At 30.8% G+C, this 24,747-nt stretch overlaps 3 protein-coding genes across 5 annotated transcripts; 1 reads left to right on the forward strand and 2 right to left on the reverse strand.

The window, feature by feature from the left end:
- Positions 1 to 2,066: 2,066 nt before the first annotated feature.
- U2A (small nuclear ribonucleoprotein polypeptide A'-like U2A) lies at positions 2,067 to 4,156 on the reverse strand (the record flags this gene model as incomplete). Its single annotated transcript, XM_067051207.1, is given in 4 exon segments — positions 2,067 to 2,193; positions 2,534 to 2,762; positions 3,394 to 3,541; positions 3,613 to 4,156. Coding segments are annotated over 4 exon segments (586 nt in total), but the record flags the coding sequence as incomplete, so codon positions are not given.
- A 3,630-nt stretch (positions 4,157 to 7,786) lies between these two features.
- Positions 7,787 to 16,273, reverse strand: Arp8 (Actin-related protein 8). The gene is made up of 12 exons (XM_014426209.3): positions 15,585 to 16,273; positions 15,296 to 15,469; positions 15,138 to 15,226; positions 14,172 to 14,289; positions 13,351 to 13,524; positions 12,206 to 12,313; positions 11,994 to 12,129; positions 11,576 to 11,781; positions 10,639 to 10,785; positions 9,735 to 9,870; positions 9,535 to 9,660; positions 7,787 to 8,299 (listed from the first exon to the last, which is right to left on the reverse strand). The coding sequence occupies exons 1-12, from the start codon at positions 15,612 to 15,614 to the stop codon at positions 8,133 to 8,135; spliced, it is 1,611 nt and encodes a 536-aa protein (XP_014281695.1). The 5' UTR covers positions 15,615 to 16,273; the 3' UTR covers positions 7,787 to 8,132.
- A 1,667-nt stretch (positions 16,274 to 17,940) lies between these two features.
- On the forward strand, positions 17,941 to 24,491 carry LOC106684246 (copper homeostasis protein cutC homolog). Of its 3 annotated transcripts, none has more exons than XM_014426203.3 (3): positions 17,941 to 18,700; positions 20,129 to 20,279; positions 24,023 to 24,057. In XM_014426203.3, the coding sequence occupies exons 1-2, from the start codon at positions 18,140 to 18,142 to the stop codon at positions 20,255 to 20,257; spliced, it is 690 nt and encodes a 229-aa protein (XP_014281689.1). In that variant the 5' UTR covers positions 17,941 to 18,139; the 3' UTR covers positions 20,258 to 20,279; positions 24,023 to 24,057. The 3 variants fall into 3 exon arrangements, with proteins under 3 accessions (XP_014281689.1, XP_014281690.1, XP_014281691.1); XM_014426204.3 differs by lacking the exon at positions 24,023 to 24,057 and adding an exon at positions 20,538 to 20,660; XM_014426205.3 differs by lacking the exons at positions 17,941 to 18,700; positions 20,129 to 20,279 and adding an exon at positions 21,536 to 23,381 and having other exon boundaries at positions 24,023 to 24,491.
- The last annotated feature ends 256 nt before the right edge of the window (positions 24,492 to 24,747 follow it).

The following is a 24,747-nucleotide window of genomic DNA, read 5'->3' on the forward strand; positions in this document are numbered from 1 at the left end:
GAAGTTCCTTGAAAGAAAAGACTTCAACTGCTTCGAGGAGGTTTATTGTGTTGACACCAATGGGTCCGTAAGATACGCCGATATTGTTGCATTTACAAAAGTCGGAGGCACGGCTCTGGTCTTGGAACCGACGGTAAAATTTGAGAGTAATGACCTCGAACAGGAAGGTGGAGTGGAATGGAAAAAAAAGGAAACTTATGAAACATGCATCTCTTTCCTTAAGGAAAAATTCCGCGAGAACTTCGGAGAGAGAGTTCACCATGAGAGGCCTCTGGTTTGGATCTTGCGGAACAATACCAGATAGAACAAGGAGCTTCTTAGAAGAACTAGGTGTTAGTATATTGTAGATATTACGATCTTGGCGGAAAATATTATTTTGGACTCCCTGGGATCATACATCATCACCTGGATGGGAATTAGCTCTAGATTATTCATTGTTTTATTTATTTATTTTAGTAGGTGGACCTGTCGATTTGTGTGTTTTAACTTATTTATTCACTAAATTATTTTATTTTTATTATTATTATTTTTTTACTTATGTATCCAATCAAGTATTTCTTTTAACCAACTTTTTATATTTTCCTTTAAATCTATGTATTAGTTTTGTTTTGGTAAAATGTATGTATTTGTTTGTTTTACTGTAAACTGATCTACTGCTGTGACTAGTATTTCTCTGGTTTAATCTCACATCGCTGTCTAATGGTGAATTTGTTTATCGGGTCACTGGGGAGGATCTGAGAGGGGTAATTTGGGAGAGTGAATTTGTCGATCAAATGAAATAAAAATTGTGAAATGGAAGGAACAAGAAAGGGGAAGAAAAAAGGAATAAATTGAAATATTTGTATTTGGTGTGTAGACTGAAATTGATTGTAAAATTGTGGAGGAAAAATAAAAAAGTTTTCTTTCTATTTTATAATTTCATGTAAAAATATGTTATTTATATATGTCCGATCACGGATTGATTAGTATGCTGTGTAATGTAGCAACCCGATATATTTGGGCAGCATGAATGAATAAAGCCTTTCTCTCTCTCTAGCATATACTTTTGTTAAATGAAGTTAATTTGCTTATTTATGTATTAATGATTTACAAATTATCCATTTTGGGATACCAGACAAGGAAAAGCTGTAATGAATACTCTAAGCAGTGAGGTTCAAGAGAGGGCTTATAAGATTAACTTTGATTGCCAATTGGACCCCAATTGACACTAAAAATCTTTTTAGCAACCGAAAAAAAGTCTTGAATAACAACCTGCACGGAAATTTTTACTAATTTGGCACCGAACAGATTCATTTAATTAAATTATCAAAGAGGTTAGATTGTCAAGAAAACTAGACATACGAAGCTTGAATTTAGTAGTTATAGAACTTGAAAATTTTCAAAAAAATAAGTTTTGTAATCTTAAATCTATGTAAAAAGATAAGGTAAAAGTTTACTTCAGCTCCCTCAAAATGACCGAAGCCCATTTTTTCCTAACAAGAGTGTACTGACGGTCCCGAACGGAGCTGAGAAGCGCCGGAGGTTACCGATTCCCAGCCATTCGTTTTAACAGGGATTTTTCACTTCCCTCAAACACATTGAGGTATGTGTTTGAAGTTATATTGATGTATTTTATCTAAATAATGTCTTTATTTTTTTTGTGAGCAACTGGGTTATCTGATATAAATAAATTGGGAAAAAATAATTAAAGTTATTCTCTTGTTTTGATTTTTTTAATTATGAGTCTAACACACCAACTGAAAATGATGATCCTATGTATCCTTTCTATAGGTATTTCCATCCGTTGTGGAAAAATATTTAAAAAACGAATTATCTTTAGACAGGAACTTATGGTGTTACCACAAGTCATATTAAATGGTATAAATCTATGGATATTAGTTTCAAAACAATCACTAACTATTTAAGCTTTTGAAGGCATATTTATACCCACTTAGATAATTGTTTTAATTCTAATAATATATAGGCATAGTATAGCAAATTTAAAATAATATCAATATAATCAACAATACAATCAATGATCAATATAAATCAAAATATCATAAATTATAATAATCCAAAATCATTACCTGCTGATGATTTCTTTGAATCAGGCAGAGGAGCACCTGGTACAAATGTTTTTGATTTTTTTGCAATTTCTCTCTGAAGTTCCCTACCAGCTTTACTTTTAAATAGACTCAAAGCGGACTCCTTTTCCTGAAAAAAATGAGTGATTTACTAAACCAATTACTAAAATTTTTAAAATTTAAAATTATTGATTCATATATGATACTATCCCAATTTATACAACAAAACTAATTTATGTAAAACTGACAACACTTTGAAAGAAAAACCTTCAAATAAATAATAACCCGTAAATGATTGTTGAGAAATAAACCACTGATTTAATAGCACAAGATAACTTGACCAAAACTTTTCTACACCATGAAATGCAAATAATAAAAATCAGTTCAATAAATTCCAAGCGATTTATTTCAATAAAAGAATTATTTCAAAATCTACTACTTAATTTAAATTATACGAGCATGATTTTTACCTTTAATCGTATTTTTCGGAAATCAAGCAGCTTGAGGTTAGGCAGTTTGAAAATTACATACAACCTGTAATGAGGCTTTGTCACAACAGGGCAAGACATAAGACTTAACGTCGAGAGTTTTGGAAGTGTTGCCAATGGATCAATGTCTCCAAGCTCTTGTATCATATTTCCGGTCAATATAAGGCTCTCCAAATTTGGCAAACTATTTTCCAAATGTTCTGCAATTCTCCTAGACAATGATACAGTTTTCAATAAATTACAGGTAGATTTATAAATATATTTCTGTACACCTTGTCAGCGATCGAGAATAAAAAAATTGTATTTATGTTGATATTCATAAAAACAGGAAAAGAAAACATTAATGACCTTTTTGCCTCTCCAAATGCAATAATTCTGGGAAAGGAAGAACAGTTTCCACATTAATTTAGCAAGTAAATCTCTCATTTAAAAGTTTAAATATTTTCAGAAATCTAATTAAGTGTAAACATTTGATAGTTTCTTAAGTTCACAAAGATAATTACAAAAAAATTGTGTTTTATTCTCAATAAGAGTACGTAGCAATCAATTGGGTAATAATGAAGGCAGAATTTTGACAAAAAAAATTTAAGGAAATAGATATAGATTCAAAAAAGTATATGAAATATTCATTATTAAAAAAATGACCTTTAGTAATGGGTACAAACACAAGGAAATTTCCTTCTCACTGATATAAAACATATAATTGATTAAAAATTAATAACAACATAACTTAGTATTATTGATTGTTTTAACTTAGATAATGTCTACATTCAAAACAACAAATAAAATAATCAGTAGGTTCAAGAAGTACACAATAATAACATAATAATTATAAAACTTACACAATCCTATTGTTATTCAGGAGAATACATTTTAATCGTTTTAGAAGTGGAAAACCATCCAACTTCCTTATATCATTATCTGAAAAATCTATGGTGTCAAATTGATCTAATGTAGCTCCTAGATTTTCAATAACGGGAATTTTATAACCTACAACATCAAAATGATTAACTGAAATGAAGAGGAGATCAAACCATTAATAAATACATGATTTGTAATACCTCGAAGGTCCAACTCTCTATCTCTCACTGGATTTATGTACTGAAGAGCTTGTTGAATTAAATCTGGGGTTAACTTAACCATCGCTCATAAGAATAAATTAACTAAATTATATAAAGAATTTGCTAAAGGCTAAATGGTAGCCACAAACTATTACCACGCTAAGGAGAGGTTAAATATCTACAGGTTTTGATTGAACAAAACAAACGACTTAATTTTTTGGATCCTTCTATTTTAATACACAATTCTAAGATATAATTACGCGACAATAACAACAACTACAATTTAAAATAAAAGTTTCATCCAAGTGGAGTTCTTAATGCAAACAATCATCTCTTGCTTGCCGGTTAAAGGGCTAGGAAATGGAGTAAAGAGAAAACCAGCTAGTTATTTTTCATAATACAATATGAAATAACCGGAGCTATTTAAAATGATCATTTATTTTTCCTCTTGTTAGCAAATAAAATGACTAATAGATTAAACTAGTGATTTTATGCATTGGAAAAACCGGCTAACCAGGGACATACCTAGAATTGTTTCGAGGGGAGGGGGAAATTTAAACAACCGTTTTACCTAACAAGCAGGGCAGAAATAAATAACTAAATAGTAAATAAATGTGTTAGTGCTCTGATAGACGTGACCAGTTTACTGAAAATACAACAGGTTTCAATAAAGGTCAGCAATTATCATTTCTAGTTCTCCCATGGGTTAAGTTTCTCAACTATTTTAATTAGATTTCCCAACTGGAAGGGGATTTCCTAATTTTTTTTTAATTTACCTCTAATGACCTCTTTGTATATTTTTTAAAAATTTTAGTAGCGTAGAGTAGGTTATCAAATCTTTAATTCCCCAAGTTTTAGAGTTCGTTGGGGAGGGAGAGAAATCCCTTTGAACTTCAATGACGACGTAGGCCTAGGCCCCTTTTACACTATGACCATTTGTTAGTAACCTTTTGTATTAAGATTCATAAATAAGGCAGCTCTTTATATATAAATATTATTAAATGAAACAAATCTGCCTGTAACTATGTTTTTTGCAAGTAGCTCTATTAAGCACTTACAGAAATCAATATTATTTATAAGCAACTGTTTGGAGCATATGTAACAGAAACCAGCTGTAATTTAATTTCATGGGTGAAATATTTCGAATCTGAAGGAAAAAAATGTTTATGAATTGTCTACGTTTCCTGATTGTTCATCACGGGTGTATTCGATCTTAGACTTGGATTGCGTTTACAACGAAATGTTACAAGTAATGTAGTTACTACGAAAATGTTAGTAACATCTTTGTTATTAAACATTTTGATGCCTACTGTTTGCACTAGTCAATAACGAAAAGTTATTAACATTTTCAGAGAATGGGTGCGAACGAAATCAAATATTATTAGAATGTGTGTTAGTAAAAACAATATTGATAACGGTTATGTCCGAAGTAAATCCACAAAGGTTTAATTTTTTTTTTTCGATTCCTCTAAAACAGAAAACATTAAATTAATAGGTTGCATTACATATGGTTACATAATTCAAATTGAATATTACCTTTTTCTACCAATGGTACTTGAAGGTATACGGTGAAATACTTATCTTGTTATTTTGATGTGTCAGCTCCATATGAATTCTACTATAAAATATCTGGAGGTGAGGGGCCTCCTTAAAGGCTTAATTAAATCCCCCAGGAGGGATGTAGCCAGGTCAGATGTCTGGAGGTTCAGTTTTCGACTTTTTTATCTTCTAAATTTACTCCAAAGTAAGTTGGATCATCATAAGGAGGAGATTGGGTTTAAGATCTGAATTTATTTTTAACATGGGACCGCGAACATTTCTTTGGAAGCCATCTTTATCACTATTGAGTCTCCAGTCTCTCCAAATAGATAAAAAACAAAACAATGAAAACAGTAAACTTGGATTTGTTAAAAATTCTAAATTAATTAAATCGGGGCAGTGCTGCCGATTTGTTGGTATTTACCTAATTTCCGGGTATTTTTCCCCTTAGCAGGTGCTATGTCGTGGCGATTCAAAGCGTTTCTATGGCTGAGGGGGGTTCCACGACTGCATTTTATTCGTATTATGTATCTCTAACGGTTCCTGGTACGACCCGACTTAAATTCTTAAAAGTGTAATGCTATATGTATTTAACCCTAGAGATACCATAAACCCCCTTGCTATGGTATAATGGATGTAATTATTAGATATATTTTCCAAAGGTATCATGTTTACCAATTTATTAGGCTATGATAATGAGGTGGCATGTAGGGATCCTTTACTATAAAGTGAAGTCTATATTAACAACTGTTTAAGATTGAGTTACAATGATAAAAGGGAGCACGGTAGACTTATTGACTTAAAGTTTATTTAATATGCAATTGAATTGAGAATCCAGTTGAGATCTTTTATAGTCATATTGAATCTAATTTCAATATATTTTGCCATTTAAAGTACAACCATAGGATTTTACTTAGCTTATGTGTCTGGTGGGCTCTTGTGGTATTCATTGCGGTCCTCTCTCCATTCATCCTCATCGGCCTGCCCTAGATGGAAATGTCTGTTTCTCTTCTTTAGCAGGTGCATGCCCGCCTGTTCTGTACTGTCCTCTTCAGAGTCCTTTCTTGACTGTGTTTGTGTCCTACCCCTGGGTCTTCCTCTGACTGTGTGTTCTTCCTTGCATCTTTCTAAAAACTGTCCTTCCTCTCCTCTATTTTCTTATTAGCAATCTCTACTGCCTAACATATGGTGTTAAAGGACTATTTCTTCCTTGACATGACCTTGTACCAATGAGCAACGACCTTCTACCTGTTGGCAACTATTATTATCAGCAAACGCAGACAATGAACCTCCTTAGTTTAATTCAAATGCAACATACTTCTTTTTCTCATGCTGGTATTTTCAATATATAGCACAGGTAATTGTCGGGTAAAATGGATTTACATTATATATAGGTGAGCTAGTGCAGTGTTGCACTAGTCCTTTGACTAGTTTTTTTAGTTAACCATTAGAGCCTTTTTCTAATACCAACAAGTTGTTATTTTTCCTTAGATATTGAATTTTAGGACATAGGCGTAACTAGACCATTTTAGGCCTATGACATGACATATTTCGTTTTGAGACTTGGGATTGATTTATTTTTGAGGCATGGGATGAATATAATTTTTGGGCCTTGGGTCTTAATTGTAATGTTTTAAAATGCAGTATATTTGGTCCTAGGATGGAATTAAGTTACGATAAATGGAGTAACTCTGACCTAGTCAATTACTAAAATACTGTGTCTTTATTTAGCACTACTAGTGAAAAGATTTGTCTTATATTTTTTTCATCAGTGTGGTGATTAAATTATTTAACTATATTTCATTTGAAATAACTGATAATGCTTATTAGCCTCCACTTAAGCCTGTACATTAATTTTACCTTTCATATATGCGTCCTCCTTTAGTATATAATGTTCCTATAACATTCCTTGAAAACTTCTGACAATTCACAACCTCAAGCCTTCTCCCACCAACTCAAATAGGAAGGGGAAAAAATGGAACGTGTGCACATGTCCGGTTTGCTAAAGCCAAAACAGACTCTGCTCTAAGGATCTGATCTTAGAATTTGGTCCCTTAGAACAGATGTCTAAACAGTCAGAGAAATGGTGCTGGCCTCCATGGAACGTCAAAACGGAATCACACATACTCCAGATAATTTGCTGACTCTTAAACCGGTCCTTGGAACAAACCTATTATTATAATGTAATAGAAATACAAAATAAATCTATACGCATGCTCACGATCGTGAAATTGGTTTTATTTTCAGCACATTTGCAAAGATTTTAAAGGACTTCACTATGTTAAAAACTTGAAATAAATAGAAACAACACTGTGCCATTTAAAAATTTATAACATTTTCACTTACTGCACATTTGAAAAACATAAGGATACTCGAATATATTTTGAATCTAATATGTTAAAATGAATTCCATACATGGACTTTTTCAAAATAAAAGTGTACTCTTATTTCTGAAATCTGCTCATAAAACATACATTCACATATGAGTTAAATTACATGTAATTTAATTGCAATTAGTAAGGGTTAATAAGTAATTGTAATAACCAATATTATATTTTATTAAATATAAAAAAAGAAGTTATAAGCATAAGAAACGTCAGTAAGTACTAACATTCCAAACAGAACATAAAGTCTTAACTATTTACTAGTGTTATGTTATCAAGGTATATAAAAATAACTTAATATGTAAAAACGATTTAATCCAACAATACATAATGAAAATAACATTAAAATAATTTCCCATCATCAAAGGAATATTTAAACTGTGTAACAATGTTAATGTTAAACAGAATATTTAAAACTAGATTATTAAATGAACAAGTATGCAATAACTTAAATTCATTTATTATAAGAATCAACTAAGCAAAAAAGAGGTTTAAGAATGATTAAAGATAAATTAATGTACTACAATGAAAATAAAATTAACAATTTATCAACAAATCAGTCTTTGATAATATACAAATTAAAGGTAAGACTATTAGCTACCAAAGGAATGGGCCTCTCTCTCGTATCAGTTTTATTCCAAACCTAACCCATTCATCTTTTGAAATCCATAGTTCGCCAGCAGATTCGAGACAGGCAAGAATGGCAGCCCCTTTCCAAACAGCCGCAGCATCCTTTCCCTCCATTACACTTCGCTCACCGTCATCTATAACAATTTATAACATATTTAACGAAACTAACTATACCCATATAAAATCATGTTATTCAAACGAACATAAGCAATTTAAGTTATGTCAGACAGGAGATAGTTCAGGGGAAGGTAAGTAATAAGATAATAATAGCGGTAATTATTTATTAAATACTGACATTTTCACTAACGTAATAGATCTTCATCAGAGTTCGAATGGTAGAATTAGTCTATACAGATGTTCACTTTAGCAACTCAAGACTATCTCCTTCCTGATACACAATTTATGTTGAAAATAAAAACAACTGAGACATTTAGAACTTCAAGTCAATCAAGAATATCCTTACACCAGTTAACTGCTATTCACAGGTTTACATCAGCCATTTAAATATACTGTATTTGGTTATTTTGTCAACTATGGTTAAGATAAAAGGAATATGGTCCGGGTGCGGTCAAAAAAACTCAAATAGTAGAAATATACTATTTTAATGAGCCAACGTTTCGCCCCACGTTGCAGGGCTTCTTCAGGGCTATTTTGACAGCAGTCAAAACAAAAATGATTTTTGTTTGATTTTGTTGATTGAAACAAAACATTTTTTTTTTTACTGCTGTCAAAATAGCCCTGAAGAAGCCCTGCAACGTGGGGTGAAACGTTGGCTCATTAAAATAGTATATTTTTACTATTTGAGTTTTTTTGACCGCACCCGGACCATATTCCTTTCATCTTTACACACGGTCAATCAATAATCTTCCAGTATGGTTAAGATAGTGTTAATCAATAATTATTTTATTCCAGTTAATAATGAAATTGTAACCTTATTGCAGTGCAGTTTCAGTATTGTTCTTAACTTTTCATTTCACAAATAAAAAATTATTTTTATTTTATTATTTCTTGGTTCAAGTATCATGCTATAGTATGAATCATATTGCTGCAATCTCAATCCAATTATTGTTGAAAATTTAATGATCTGCATTCATGATAACTGCATAATCATCTTTAATCTCAATAAAATATAAAATATTGATAAAAATAGATTAATGAATAATTTATAATAGATTTTTAATTGTGGTACATAGAAACTTTGATGAAAGTTGCATTAGGAATTCAACATAAGTATTAACTGACATGCCTTTAACATAGAGAAATACGCAGATACATTTTAAAATTATCATGATACTTCAATATACATGAAAAAAAAGTATCTAAATTTTAAGATTATTATTTCATAATGTTTACATAAGCAAAATATCACCTTTTGGAGGAATAGGAATTTGTTGAGAAAGCTTCTTCTCTAACCATGATATCATTCCTTTGAATTTCAAACCTCCTCCAATGAGAAGTATAGATGAATACATTTTTCTTTTTAGATCTTCAGAGCCTAGAAAATTGAAACAAAAACTGCAAATACATTTAATACATTAAATTTGGTCAAAAAACCAAAACAGTCCTAACCACATTTTTGTATGCTCTGTAAAATAGCTTGGTCAAGAGGGAGAAGGCCTCCTTCGTTGGTACAGAACTCTCCTGAGCCAGATGCCTCCACTTCAGCGAGCTCTTCGTCTGCTTCAACTTCACATTCCTTCTTCCTCTAATACAATAAAGTTATACAAATAACTAAAAAATAAATTCACAATAATTTGCAAAGCAAATTTAAAAGTTAAAGCACCCTGTTATTTAACAAAAATATAATAACTTCATTTAAAAGCCATATAAAGTTGTCATAGTATTAAAAGCAAATGAAGCTTCTACCTGTCTAACTTTCTATTGTCCAAGGAAGAAGGCTAACTTCCTTCTTTTTCCAAATTATTCAAAAAAATACTTCATCATCTCAATGCTCTCAAATTTATCAAAACTCTCAATCATCAATTCGATTTTACTAAACACCATTCTACTAATGTTGCAGGTTATTAGATTACATTTCTAATTCTTTAGAATCAACAAATTATTGTTAGTTTTTCCTAATATTAGTCAAGCTTTTGGTACCATCTGGCATGAAGGGATGTTTTCCAAACTTAAAATTTTACTTTCACCGAAACTATTATTTAATATTACTTTCAATCTAATGGACAGATATTTTGCAGGAGAAGTAGAGAATGAATTCACTGACATAAAAATAAACATTTATTGCACAGTTTATAGTCTGAAAAAATACTACCTCTATGATAGAAGAGAAAGGTGTTTTCAAGTGGTAAAAAAAGAAAAGGAAAAACCTAGGCTGTTGAACAACCACAAGCTGTAGGTAAAAAGATAGTGACAATTGGTTGAAGGTAGGAATGGATGAAAATTTGAAGAGATCAAGGTCATATAATTATAAGTATTAAATTATAATAAAATGGTGAAGTTAAAAATAACTAACCCCTGTTTCTCGTAAATAATCTGCATCATGTGGATCAGTAGAATCACCTGTATTAGCCCCTTGAGTTGATATCTGCTTAGGGCCAGTCAGCATCAACAATTCTGGATAAAATAAAGATAATGGAGCAATGATCGCTTCATCACCACTCTGAAAATCAATGATAATTAAATCAATAAGTTACCATTTCCCAAATAAACTAAAAACTTATATTCACCATAGTAAAATATGAACTTTTTTTTTGGAATTAAAGCTCTCATTGGAGCAGTTCGAAGGAAGTATGTAGACATTGATGTTTCAACATTGAATTTTTAGGTGTAGCAAGCCTTTCTAATATGAATATCATATAATATAAGAAATTTGTTCTATTAACTTATTCCACAATTGATATATAAAAAAAAAAATTCTAATTTTCCTCTATTCTTGATGAATTAGGCTGGGTGCAAATTGAGACCCAATGCAGAAAATCATAGAAGAAAAACTGGCCCTTAATATGTTTCCCTTCAACAATACATATCACAAAAGCTCATCTCATTACATCTTTAGTGACTTTTTCTATTTATAGATTGTAAATCAACATTTTTTTTTTTTTCTTCATACCCTCCTGTAATGATTTTAGAGGGTATTTGGTACGTACATATAGGAGGTATGCTATATGTATAGCTGGCTGTTAAGGATACCTAGCTATACATATAGCATACCTCCTATATGTACGTACTAAATACCAAATCAACAATGATTTATACAAGGTTTATACAACATATATACAAATTCTTTATTCTGGGTAGGAATCTCAGTTTATTTTTAGTAGTAACACTCTTTATTTATAATAGTAATAATTATGACTATTTTCAAAACTATAACTAATTTTTCAACTGCCCAAATTTCATTAGAGAATATCTTTTCATTTTATTTTCTAAAACATATAAACTATCCTTACCTGAATAGTATATTTATAAACAGGTGATTCCGGTTTATTAACCGTAAATGTAAACTCCTTGCAACCACAAATATCTAAGTCAATATGGCAAGCATCTTGTTTCAGTTTATCAAGCAACATATTATCATGAAATGAATCAGGATCTGCCTGATAAGGGAATCCACATTTTTTAAGCAGCCAGTGAAAGCACTGTGTTATGTCACCTCCTAAAAATAAAAATAAGAAGGATTTAAAAGCAATCTACTCTGTAAGAATTCTTGTACTATGAGATGTTTAGCAGAGAAATTATATGATAAATCATCAGGAAATGAAAGAAAAAGTTACTGATAGTTTACATTAACCTTTTGAGCTAAAAAACTTAATTTAAATAAAAATGTATGAGCTAATTGAAACTGTTCCTAGCTTTAAAGATACATACCACCATATGGTAAGCGCACTCTAGTTGCAGGATGAGATATACCATCTTCAACACAAGACACTGATGTCTTAGAATGTCCACAGTCAACAACACAAGCCGTCCCAACCCCACAACCAAATGTGGCTGCTACATGATCCTTTGAAAATACCATTCATTGGTCATTTGAGGTCCATTGCATGTTAACATTATTAAGAAAACAACTAATAAAATACCTGTAGCATGAAACATGAGGAAAATCCCATATCCAGTAAAAGTGTCACGTATTCTTTTAAATATTGTCGATTATAAATGTCAGGTATAACAAGAACAGCTCTATAATTCTAAAAATATACAAGATGATTATTAGCCAATACAAGGTGTTGCATTCAAGAAAGGTAAATTTGCTAAGAAAAAATCGTTAACACTAACACATTAATAATTGCAATAATTAATTAGTAGAAAATTTTCAATTTAATGTTATTCAAAAGTATATATAAATTATTTTAATTAATTTATATAAATATGTGATCTAATCTAAGTAATATTTTATGGAAAGATATGTGTGGTATAATAATTATTGTGGTCAGAGCATTGTTTTCAAGAATGATAAAGATTATAACTGATAATAATTTTTTTAACTGTTTTAATGTTTTGCTACTGTGGATTATTTTTACTTTCACTTAACTATAAATGGAATATATAGTAAGGGAAAGTATTACAATTGTGTAGAATTGGAATTCGAGTTTTCAAGGGGAATCATGTTTTGTGGGCCCTTGAGTCCAAATAACCAAGTCTCGCAAAATGGTCTTTGTCTGTGAAGAGCCTACCTCCAAAACGAAAAGTTGTATAAAACTTAAAATACATATTAAAGGCAGGTATATGCCTGTGATGAGACAGCAACTTTTTGGATAAAATCAACTGCCCGGAAGAGCCACAATATGCATAGATTTTTAAAAGTTTTATATTTTCTCAAAAACAGCTCTAAACTCGGCATGTTAATGTACAATTAAATGGTCTTTTTATAAGTTAGATCTCATCCTCATGAAACAAATTTTTTTTTCATAATATTCACCTTCCCTGGTCTTCGGGATTTTTATTTTTGGAAAATGTAATGATAACTACAACATGAGCCCACCAATCTACACAAAACTCAGAGATGCATGTAGGGTGGTAAGTGAAAGTTATGTAAAGCACTGCACCAGATTTTTTTTAAAGGATTAACTATCTTCTTTCAGAAAATATATTAACTTGAATCAATATATTAAATTCTAAAAAATAAATGCATAAAATGAATTGTGAAAGAAATAACATTAAGTTTATATTCATCATAAAAAAATTCATATATTTTGTTAATTTTAAAAAATCATTCTTCTGTTACCTTTAAATCTTGAAGAGGTATACCCAATCGAACACTAATGACCCATGACCATATAGCTTGCAAATCTGCAAGAACACCAGTCAGAGATCCTCCTACACCTGAATGTCTATTAAGATCACCTCGTTTCATAGGGAAGTGAACATTAAAACCCAAAGCAGGATTAAGATGCAAAACCTTGAAAAAAAAAGAGAAATATTCATACACAGAATAGGGAATAATTTGTAATTTCAAAAGGAATTTTAAAAGAGAACCTTAGGAATGTTATAAGATTTTTTTTTTAACTTTGCAAATACAAATAAAATAGAATGAACATATACACAGGTAAGGTGTAATTAATTTCATACTCTTAATAAATATAAAGAACAAGAAAAAGTATTTTAATAAAAACTGAAGTAAACAATGTATAAAATACTTAAAACATAGCATGGAACACCCATAGTTTTTGTGAACATGTTTGGCAACACCAACATGACAGAGATGGGTTAACAACTATTTACTGATTATTGTGTAAAATAAGCATTGAAAAATAGATACATAAAATACAAAACTTCAATATGGAATGGATACTTTTTGCTTATGGTTCAAGAGAAAAAAAGGATATAAATATATTAGAATATTTGAATGTTCGTATAATCCTATACATATCAATTTAAATATTCCAGATGGTTTTGAATCAGAATACAGATTTGACTTCAAACCTCAACATAATACTGATTTTTTTCTGCATAATACGCCTACTATGTTATAAAAAATCTCAGAATATTATAACATTACAATAAATAATTAATGAAACTAATAATTAAATATAACAAGTATCATACACCATCACCAAACACAACGTTTTCCTCTGATTTAACCCAGCTAGGACCAATTTCAGCAACTACTTCAGGAATAACTCTTTTATTAAAGGCTGATATTTGCTGAGGTGGGGTAACATACCTGTGCTGAAACAAAAGTTCATTTATATCATAAAGAAGACAAAGTAATAAAAGAAGATTTAATAATATTAATACATAGAAGTTAACAATACATATATAATGAGTGAAGGGTTATGCATGCCCATACACTCACTATAACCAAAATAGAAGACTTTGATTTTAATATGAGTAATTATCCTAATACAATTCCTAACAGTAGTGCCTTTGTGTTGAAAATAATGTTTGGACTTAATTATAACAAGTAAAATAATAAAATAATGTGTGTTCATGTCCCATAGGAAACAGGTAGCTCAGAGAAAAATGCATAAGACTCTTAACTCCTGCGCCTAGGGGGTTTAAGTCCAGTTGGAGGCAAACAATTTTTTACTGTAGCCATGGATTAGTTCCCTTGGTTTGGGTGACTAAATGAGCACCTATAGCTTTTATTAAGTTGATATAGCTTTCATAAAGTGGTTACGTGACCAATCATTGAGTTGGGGGTAAACCTGACAGTTAGGTATAAATACTAACCAAATTACTTCCTGAAGAACTGTAAAAACGAGGATATTTCATAGATTATCGTGGTACACGTTTATTCATTTTTTAAATAATTGTATCCACCAAGATAATATTAAAGGTATTTTAAGTTACATATAAAAAGAGGTACTCCTAAATTACTTCCTGAAGAACTGTAAAAGCGAGGATATTTCATAGATTATCGTGGTACATGTTTATTCATTTTTTAAATAATTGTATCCACCAAGATAATATTAAAGGTATTTTAAGTTACATATAAAAAGATGTACTCCTAAATTTGATTACTCTGGATCATTATATTCACTAGCCAGAAAGTTTCAAAATATCAAGTACCTTCGCTGATTGTTGGACATTGTACAAGAACCAAGGGTATGAGACACCTGAAGCCGACAAGCATCCATCTCAGCTTCAAGATCCTTCACCTATAACAAAAGTAATAAATAAATATGTCTTAACTACAATTTCATAGAGGTATCAGAGAAATGCAGTACTTTGGGAACCAGAGGAGGCAATATTGGATCTTGGTGAGCAAGACCTCCAGGAAGCCTTTTTCTTGCAACTGCATGGAGTTCTGTGCAAGGATTCAAGTCAGATGCACGACCGATTTTGACATAAAGGGATCCTGGATGAATGATGATTATATTTTGCGTCTGCATTTGCACTGGCTAGAGAAAACAAATTATTTTAGTTTCAATAATTTATATAGTTTTTAGTTTTATGTTAATAGATTCAGTTTCTGATATTTCACGCCAAACCGAGGCTAATAACAGCAGAACTTACTTCTTCAATGTGTTCTATAATCGTAGTCATTTTAAACAAAAAATTAACAATTAAAGACCTAAAATTTGTAAACTAAACCTTCTCGGTTTATAACCAATAGAGGGGCGAAATGGTTATCCCGAAACGACTTCACAAGTGGGCACGTTGAAGTACCACCGTGGTGGGGAGAGGCGGGATTTTCAAAGGACTAATGAGGGTTGGCAATTTCAGAGTCTGCTATTTTCGGGTCTGTGGTGGGAAAATATAAGCTATGACGGTTGGTAAGAGTATAGATCATCTAATATATTCGCGAAGCTCTTGTGAAACTATACCTCCATTAATATTCATTATAACATCGTGTCGGGAGCGGTTGGCTCAGTGGTAAGGCGCTATTAACTCCAAGGACCCGGCTTCTTAATTATTTTCTGTTTCACTAGGGGTATTCATGATATGTTAAATGTAAAATTATTTACTATGTTAAATGTTATAGAATTGTGAGCAGCCCTATTTAAAGTCAAGTTAAGTGCGTGAGAGCTCCTAGTGGATTTTCTGAACAACTTGTTTAGTAACCTTACCCTGCAAAACTTCTTGTTATTGTTTACTAAGTAATTGTTTATTAGGATTTAAGGTTGTAAAACGTAACAGTTATCAATGCCCACAAAAACCTCTTAATTTTGCCGTTTGAAAGCGTCCATAACTATACTAACACAACCAAAACACAAACTACGAGCAAGTAACCCAACACGACAACCAACAAAATGGTGACGAGCACAGCAGGTTTGTTGCGTGACGTCATTCTCCATTTTAACAGACCATTTCCATTTAACTGACTCCGAATCACATTACATCGTTTAACGTAAATATGGTAAAAGAAGGAAATATTTCTTCATTAAACATGAGTTTTTTCGTTTAACGCGCTTTAACATGTTAAATTAAAGATCATGAATACCCGTACTGTAGCCGTGAGTCAGCACTGTGGGTTAAGGATCCATGCCTTGTCCACCCAGCCTCATCAGTGGGTACCCTTAAAATTGTAAAATTCTGGCGGTCGAGCTTGATTCTGACCAAATAACCTCCTTGCACAACCCTTGGTCTAGTAACAGTACTTACTAAGTACTGCTCCCCTGACCCTTCATTGCAGATTTATTTAATTACTTCATGCTAACGAAGAAGCTAATGTGTTCCCCTGTAAAATTAGGGATTGTAAAATTAAAAAAGAAAAGATAAAGATACAATAGTATTAAGTGCAATATTATCTTATAAATTCTAAAATAATAACCTCTACAGATTATTAGAATTTAAGATAAGCTTAGTAATCATACAAAAAGTCATGATTGTTCCTGTTATCTCTTTTTATTGTGAGATTATGTACCTATTTTTTATATATATTACAAAATTTATATTCACTATTCATGAGCACTAATTGTGCAATTCTGGGAAGGGAGGGTGCTCATTATGGTTTTCAGAAAGGGTATGATTTATTTCATTTATTATCAAAATCCACCCCGGGTCTCAAAAGGTAATTCGCCCAAGGCCCCAAAATTATATTCACCTCAGGTCCCAAAAACAAATCCACTAAATGTCACAAAATTATACCTACCACGGGCCTCAAAAATAAATCCACCAAGTGCCACAAAATTATATCAATCCTGGGCCCAAAAATGAGTTTACACTGCGCCACCAAAACAAATTTACCTGAAGGCACCAAAATGAATCGATCCTGGGCCCCAAAAACAAATTTTCTCGGAGTCATTAAAATTATATACTTACCGGGGTCCAAAACAAATCTATTCCGGACGTCAAAAGCAAAACGGCCCAAGACCCCAACTATTAAGGGTCTAGTTCAACCTCTAAATAACATAAAATTATCGTTCTTTAGCGTAAGTATAGACTACGTTATTAGCGTACATCGTCCAAAACTTGAAAATCTTATAAGAATAATAGAGTAAAGCCAAATATGAAGTCATTTTACCCTAAATTGCCCGGAAAAGCAAAAAATACCCGAAACACGAAAATATTAGCAGCACTGCAAGTAGCATTATGTATAAGTTAGGTTGAAGTTCCCGCCACCGAATATTGTTCAGAATTCCCAACAATTTCCCGCCAAAACATAAGCATGCGATATCTGTAGTCTAGAAGCACTGAAAATGCTGGTTGTCCCTATTTTAAATTACATTGTTGAAGATCCATTGGTAAAATCATTTTCAAAGTCTTATTTTTACTTAAGAATAAGCATTCTTACATTTTTTTTGTTTTAGAATATAAAAAATCCTGGTGAACGGGACCTGATACTAATCTTTTACTTTTTTTTCCTTTATAAACCTAAAGCTTCGCTTCTTATCTGAATTATTGCAGAACAGAGTTATGTAACTACTGATAATAAATCATCTACCCCATATATATATATTAGCAAACGTAATACCCAATACAAATGCTGGTCGTTGTTTAAATATAATATAAAAGCTAGTGGTGGTAACTGCCAACACATTTGTTCTAGGGAGTGGTATGATACAGTTCAAAACATACCTTTCGTTAGCCGAATAATTTTCCTATACAGTTAAGTGTTTCGTTTAATTATGGAAGTTTGTATTGACAATTTGGAATCTGCTATTAATGCAGAAAAGGGGGGAGCAATGAAATTAGAATTATGTTCTACTAATAACGATGGTGGTTTAACACCATCTCTAGGACTTCTGAGGGTAGTTAAAAAAAATGTTAAAATTCCTGTAATAGTCATGATTCGCCCAAGAACTGGTGATTATATTTATTCTGATGAGGAGATAGAAATAATGTCTGAAGATGTGAAAATTTATGGAGAAAATGGCGCTGATGGTTTTGTTTTTGGTATCATTACTCCTGAGGGAAAAGTAGATGTCAAAAACTGTTCAAAATTAATAAAATTGGCAGGGAATCTACCAGTTACCTTTAGCCGTGCGTTTGATGTCATTAAAGATCCATTAGAAAGAATGGAAGAAATCATTTCTCTTGGATTTGAGAGAATATTAACAAGTGGTCTTCAAGAATCTGCTTGTGAAGGAATTCCGCTGTTGAAACAGCTAATGGAAGCAGCAAGGGGTAGAATTGTTATAATGCCTGGAGCTGGTATCAAACCAAACAATCTTCAGTTTCTACTAAAGGTAGATTGGATCGTAGAATTAGTTATTAAATATTATTTTTACTTTGAAATTATCAAGTTAAAGCAACTTCTATTGTTATTTCAATGGGGTTTGGTCACTGTTTATTGCTATTTATCTTTAGTGTTGAAGATTAAACCTATCTCCTACATGCCAGGAACTCCTATATCCTAAATGTTTGAGAAATAAAGTGGCAACTATTTTTTTTTTTCTGTTTGATATGACAATAATTTTTTAAAATTTGTATTGCTCTATGAAGCATTTCATTGGTATATTTATTACTACCTTTAGGTCCTTTCAAGAGATGGAATGTAATTTCTACTAGTTATATATTATTGATGGTTTACTTTTTAGTACCTTATGGAGTAAATAGTCAGAATTCCGTCATATTTGATTTTTTTATTGCCTGCCAACTTTTTAACCTAAGCATGTAGACCACCATCTGGCCTAAAATTAAACAGACAAAAGAAATGATTGCACAATTCTTTCAAATGTAATGAATGGGAAAAAAACAAAACAGAAATGTGAAGAACAATTAAAGAAAAATTGCATTTAATCTTTAATTGTATTCCTCTAATTTATTCAATATTCTCTAATTGACTATCAAAACAATTTTTGCACTTATCTCTTGTTTCATTTTAGCACTGACTATGACCTACATACATATGTTTAAACATTGAGATTAAAAGAAAAATCAAATCTCAAAGTAATTGAGATTCAAACAAAAATAAAATAATAAGTACTGATTATTAACTCCTTGATCTGCTATTTATTACAATTTTATAATGTCATCATGATTTTATGTTTCTTGGTACAATATTAATTGTTAATTATTATGATTAGCAAGGACTATTTCTCAAGAAGTTTAAATTTTTCTATTTTTATACCTCCTACCATTTCTGACATATGGGCTTATCCTAGAATAGAATATTCTTTAGGCAACCTATACTGCTATAGGAGCTACCGAGCCCGGTTTCGAGTCCGTTTGTGGCAGATTATTTAGTCTATTATGTCAGCTGTACCCAGTTTTGGTAGACCCTCCTGGAGCATAACCAATCACTATATATTGAGTAGCTTTCATTGTGGGAGAAAACTGATGATTAGTACAAACTGAAACGAATCACTTCCTTGCACAACCATTGGTATAGATGAAGTTCTTTACCCAGTTTTGAACCAGACACCCTTCTCAGGTTTATTCTTTCTTGTTTTAGAAAAAATCTATTTTTACCAGTATACAGCATTGTATTTAAATTTTCCTTCGGGTTCTTGAATATCTACTGTTTATATGCTATTGATATAAAAACATATTTATTTGATGAACAATGGATTGAATATGGTATATGCCAATGTTTTAGTTATTAAATAGCTTTAACTTAATCTTAATATATCATTACAACTATTCTTGTCAACTACAACTTTTTTTTTTTCAAGGAAACTAATGCTGTACAATTCCATGCATCTGCTGGAAAGGTTCTCAAAAAGGAGCATATGGTTACTGATCAGAGTATAGTTAAGGAGATGGTTACAATATTCAATTCCATGTCTAAATGTAAAAAATAAAACGGCTTAGCAATAATTTGAGGTACTAAACTTGATGAGTCATGTACTTAAAAGTAATGCATTATTTATCTCAATATTTTGTTCTGTGAGTGAAGTACTAAATTTATATCTACATAGTACTCAGTTTTGTTTTTATTCTAATATAAGAAATATCTGTAGTAATAATTTTATCCCAGTACAACTTTTTTATTTTATTGATATTTTATTTGAATTGTTTGAATGAATTAAATAGAACTTATTTTCATTATCATGCAATTTTCTCTCTTTGTTGGCACCGAAGACCACCTTCAGAGAAGGCCAAATAAGGGAGAGGTGAATGTACTTACTGAATTTCCTGTTTGCTAAAAAGTGATTAGTTGAAATAAATTCATGAAAAGAAGTAACCAATAAATAATAAACAATATTCTTCTTTTTCTAGATATTTTAGTTCCCATCCACACACTTTTAACTGTTTCCTTTTGTTGCATTAGAAATTAAAAGTTTCATTGATCTAATTGAAATCTGTGGTTTAGAGTTACAAGAAACAATCTCCATTTTAGGGGTTTTATGACCTTAGTGGCAAAGTTTTGTACAAACTGTTGTAACTATAATATTTTTTTTGTACCTCAACAAGGTATATTCATTATCAATTCCTAAAACCTTCAGTTTAATTTATTATTCTGAATTTGGATTTTTGTTCATTGGTTACTGTTAATCCATATCTCAGAAAAATAGTTCAAAATTTAATATACAATTTTCAATTATAGTTAAGTAGATTTATTTTTTATTCATTAATTATGGTAATATATTATTTAAAAACATATTTACTGACAAACAATGATCTTCACTGCTTGTTTGCTTTTAAAATACAATTTTTCTATAATAATGACTGATATAATTGATAATTGGAAATTTAGAATGAGACAAAGTATCTTCAGATATATGTTCAATTTTTTTAAAACATTTTAAGGCAAAGGCTGTAATTTTCTCAAACATTACTTATTTCAATAATACTATGAAGTTTGAAAGTTAGATATATTTTGATTTTGAAATACCAGATTAATGTCTTTAGATAACTTTGAAGGAGATTTAAAGAATTTTGTAAAACAACTTGTTATCTAAAATATGTATTTAGTGACCAAAATTAGAAATGAATATAAAAAAATAATATTACAATGTCCGTTATTCAGTGCTAAATAATTTTTTTTTTCCTATTACCAAACAACAAAGATTTTGCAGAGCAGGGTTTCAGAGTTAATTCAGAATAATTTAATTCCACTAAATGCAAGAAAAATATCAGATTTGCTGGATTGGCGATTTCCTGTTTTTCTAATGAAAGTTATTTATAGTCTTTATTTATCTATATTTATGAATGCTTTAATATATTGTTTTAGGGTGTAGGAACATTTTTTAAACTAAAAGACTGTTATTAGGGGTACATGCTTCAAAACACTTTACAAGTTTTAATTAAAACAATATAGATTAAAAAGCTCAAAATTTTTGGTAATATTTTACCTCAGCTCCCCCAAAATATAACCAAAAGGTTAATTAAGATGGGAAACTTCCTGTTTTACGTTATGCGAGACCACGTTCAACGATATCTTTAGAAAAAATTGCGGAGAAAATGTTTCTGCGGTTTTAGGTTTTAATTTTGGGAAAAAAATTTGTTGTTGAAAAAATCACTATATACAAAGCTGGGATATATTAATGGAAAAAATCACATAAGTTTATTTAGAATATACCAAAATCAAAAGACGAAAAATGGTATTAAACATTGAGAAAACGCCCATTCGACTTTCATTTCATTTAATTTAGAAAATTTGATTTATTTCATAATGAAACAAACCGTGTTTTGTATATGATGAATGAAAATACGAATGTATAAATTTATCCCGAAAATTAAAATTTCCTTTTTCCTTAGGAGGGTAGAGCGCTCCTTTCTTCCATGTACAACATAATGATCCAAATATTTATTTACTATTAAAAAAGATTAAATCTGATTATTATTCTTGAGAAAAGTAACAGAAATTTGTTGAGTTGATCAGGCAAGGAGGCCTCAATGTTTTAGATTTAGGAAAACTAAGTTCCAGCAAGGCGGAGGTTATGTTTGAGGTTGTGACTTGTAGAATGGAAATTTTGGTTATTTCTATGCTGTTCATTCTTTCACCGAAAAATACTCCAAGATTTAGCTGTGAAACAGAATTGCCACCGTTGGAAGCAATGGACATCTCGGGGGCAGCTGATAAACAAGTTTTCACCCAGAAAGTGGGGTTCTTGACCCACTATCGTTGGGTTAACAGTGCTTCCCTTGTCTGGATATTGAGATCTTTTTTACATGTTATACATAAAAAACATTTATTTTGTATATATTCATATATCCCAGCGCGAGATGGTGTTATCTAATAACCTTCTATTATCAAATGTCCGGTGCAAGACCTGGTTTCTTAAGAACTGAAAAAAATCCTATTACAGGGTTAATGCAAGAGTTCCGCTTTCTAATGTCATATGTTGGAGTTTAAACCAAGAAAACCACTACCTGAGCCTGATTCAGTCCTAACTTATTGTTTAGAATAATATACTAACAATGGAAGTTTGCATTGACAATTTGGAATCTGCTATAAATGCTGAACGAGGAGGTGCAATTAGATTAGAATTGTGTTCAGCCTTAAGTGATGGTGGTTTAACACCTTCAGTAGGATTTTTGAGAATAGTCAAGCAAAAAGTTAAAATACCTGTTTTTGTTATGATTCGGCCAAGGTCTGGTGATTTTATTTACTCCGAAGATGAGATAGAAATTATGTCAGAAGATATGAAAATTTTGCAAGAGAATGGTGCTGATGGTTTTGTTTTTGGTATTACTACGTCTACAGGAAAAATTGACATAGAAAGATGTTCAAAACTTATGAAGTTAGCAGGAAATCATCCAGTTACTTTTCACAGAGCCTTTGATACAGTTAAAGATCCATTGGAAAGCCTGGAAGAAATCATTTCACTAGGATTTCAGAGAATCTTAACCAGTGGGCTTCAAGCGAGTGCGAGTTTAGGAACTTCTCTTCTTAGGCAGTTAATTGATGTATCAAAAGGCAGAATTATTATAATGCCTGGAGCTGGTATTAAGCCTGACAATCTTCATTTTATATTAAAGGTAAATTAAACTAAGTAAATTGATTTCTGTAATCAGCAAGATGTATACAGTACATTGATTTTAATTATTAATTTGAGTATATATTTTTTTAAATTAAGTATATTAGTGTTACAAGATTATAAAAAAAGTTAAATAAATGGAGAGTGATTTTGGCTACAATAAAAAAAATAAAAAGAATTGGTTATTTCCTAATAGTTGTTTTGGTTAATATTATGCCTCAATTATTCAATTTTTTTATTATTTCTAATATTGCTATTACCTTGTAATCCCTAGGTTTTAGTGTGGGACCTTTCATCCTAGATTTAATATCCTTTAAATATTAGTCTACGAGCTTAATTTCAAAAGGGTACACATTCTTAAAATAAAAGGAATATTTTTTTAACATTTCTAAATCATTTTTTAACATTAACATAGAAGGATTTAATCAAATCCTTTAATTATTTCCTATCAAAACTAATAAATCCCTTTCCCATATAAGGCTTAAGTTAAGATAATTATCTGACCATTACTCTCATTCCTTTTCTCATATTACTAAACAAAGTCCCAAATTGATATGTGCCATAAGTAAGTTCCTAAATTATTTTAGATTGTTATGGGATCTCTGTGGTTATCAGATGATTAATTTCAATTTAATTTTTAAGGAAACTAATCCTGTGGAATTTCATGGATCTGCAAAGGCTCCTAAAAAGGATTATTTCATCAGTGATGAGAATGCAGTCAGAGAAATGGTTACATTATTCAAATCGATGTATGGAAGTGAAAAATGAAACACTTCTAGAAATAATTTCATGTAACCTCATATTTGCACTATTATTTTTCATTATATATATTTTCATTGTGCAACTATATTGAATAAGATATTGTTTTCAAGTATAATTTCTATTATTTTGTTATTCTTTGATATTAATAGTACTATAATACTACATTGTTATGTAGAAAATGAAGATTAGAAATAGTAAGTGATAAAAGTGCCCAAAATTGAAAACATTATTCAGAGTTATGTTTCAACTACTGTTAAGATTTTTTATTAGATTTATCAAATTAATTACTATCACTGGATTCCATTTGAAATTTCATACTTGTATCAAATAAAAATTTATATTTATTTAATTCTTCTTCCTTTTTTTTTTTTCTTAACTTTTCCACTAATGTAGTCTAGCTCAAAAAAGAACTAAATTGTAAGGATAAATAATTTAATTGGTTTTTGAGCAAAGTGCTCATATTTGTGTGAAAATAATAGTTTGATTATACATGTATAACTTCTTTTCTTGGATAGTGACTCATCTACCACAATTTTTTTTTGTTTTTATTTAGAATTGGACATATTCCGAATATGGTACCATATACTGCAGTTATTTTTGTTAAA

This window comes from Halyomorpha halys, unplaced genomic scaffold, assembly GCF_000696795.3.
Source record: "Halyomorpha halys isolate HHAL.00 unplaced genomic scaffold, Hhal_1.1 Scaffold559.1, whole genome shotgun sequence".
Taxonomy (NCBI): Eukaryota; Metazoa; Arthropoda; class Insecta; order Hemiptera; family Pentatomidae; genus Halyomorpha; species Halyomorpha halys.

What these genes read in the sequence shown, in the direction of transcription:
- Arp8 (XM_014426209.3), bottom strand. Translation starts at nt 15,614, where the DNA reads ATGACTACGATTATAGAACACATTGAAGAA. An exon ending in AGTGCGCTTACCATATGGTG is followed by an intron (nt 11,782 to 11,993) that starts GTATGTATCTTT and finishes TTTTATTTTTAG; the next exon opens with GAGGTGACATAACACAGTGC. An exon ending in AATTCCTATTCCTCCAAAAG is followed by an intron (nt 8,300 to 9,534) that starts GTGATATTTTGC and finishes AAATTGTTATAG; the next exon opens with ATGACGGTGAGCGAAGTGTA.
- LOC106684246 (XM_014426203.3), top strand. Translation starts at nt 18,140, where the DNA reads ATGGAAGTTTGTATTGACAATTTGGAATCTGCTATTAATGCAGAAAAG. An exon ending in ATCTTCAGTTTCTACTAAAG is followed by an intron (nt 18,701 to 20,128) that starts GTAGATTGGATC and finishes TTTTTTTTCAAG; the next exon opens with GAAACTAATGCTGTACAATT.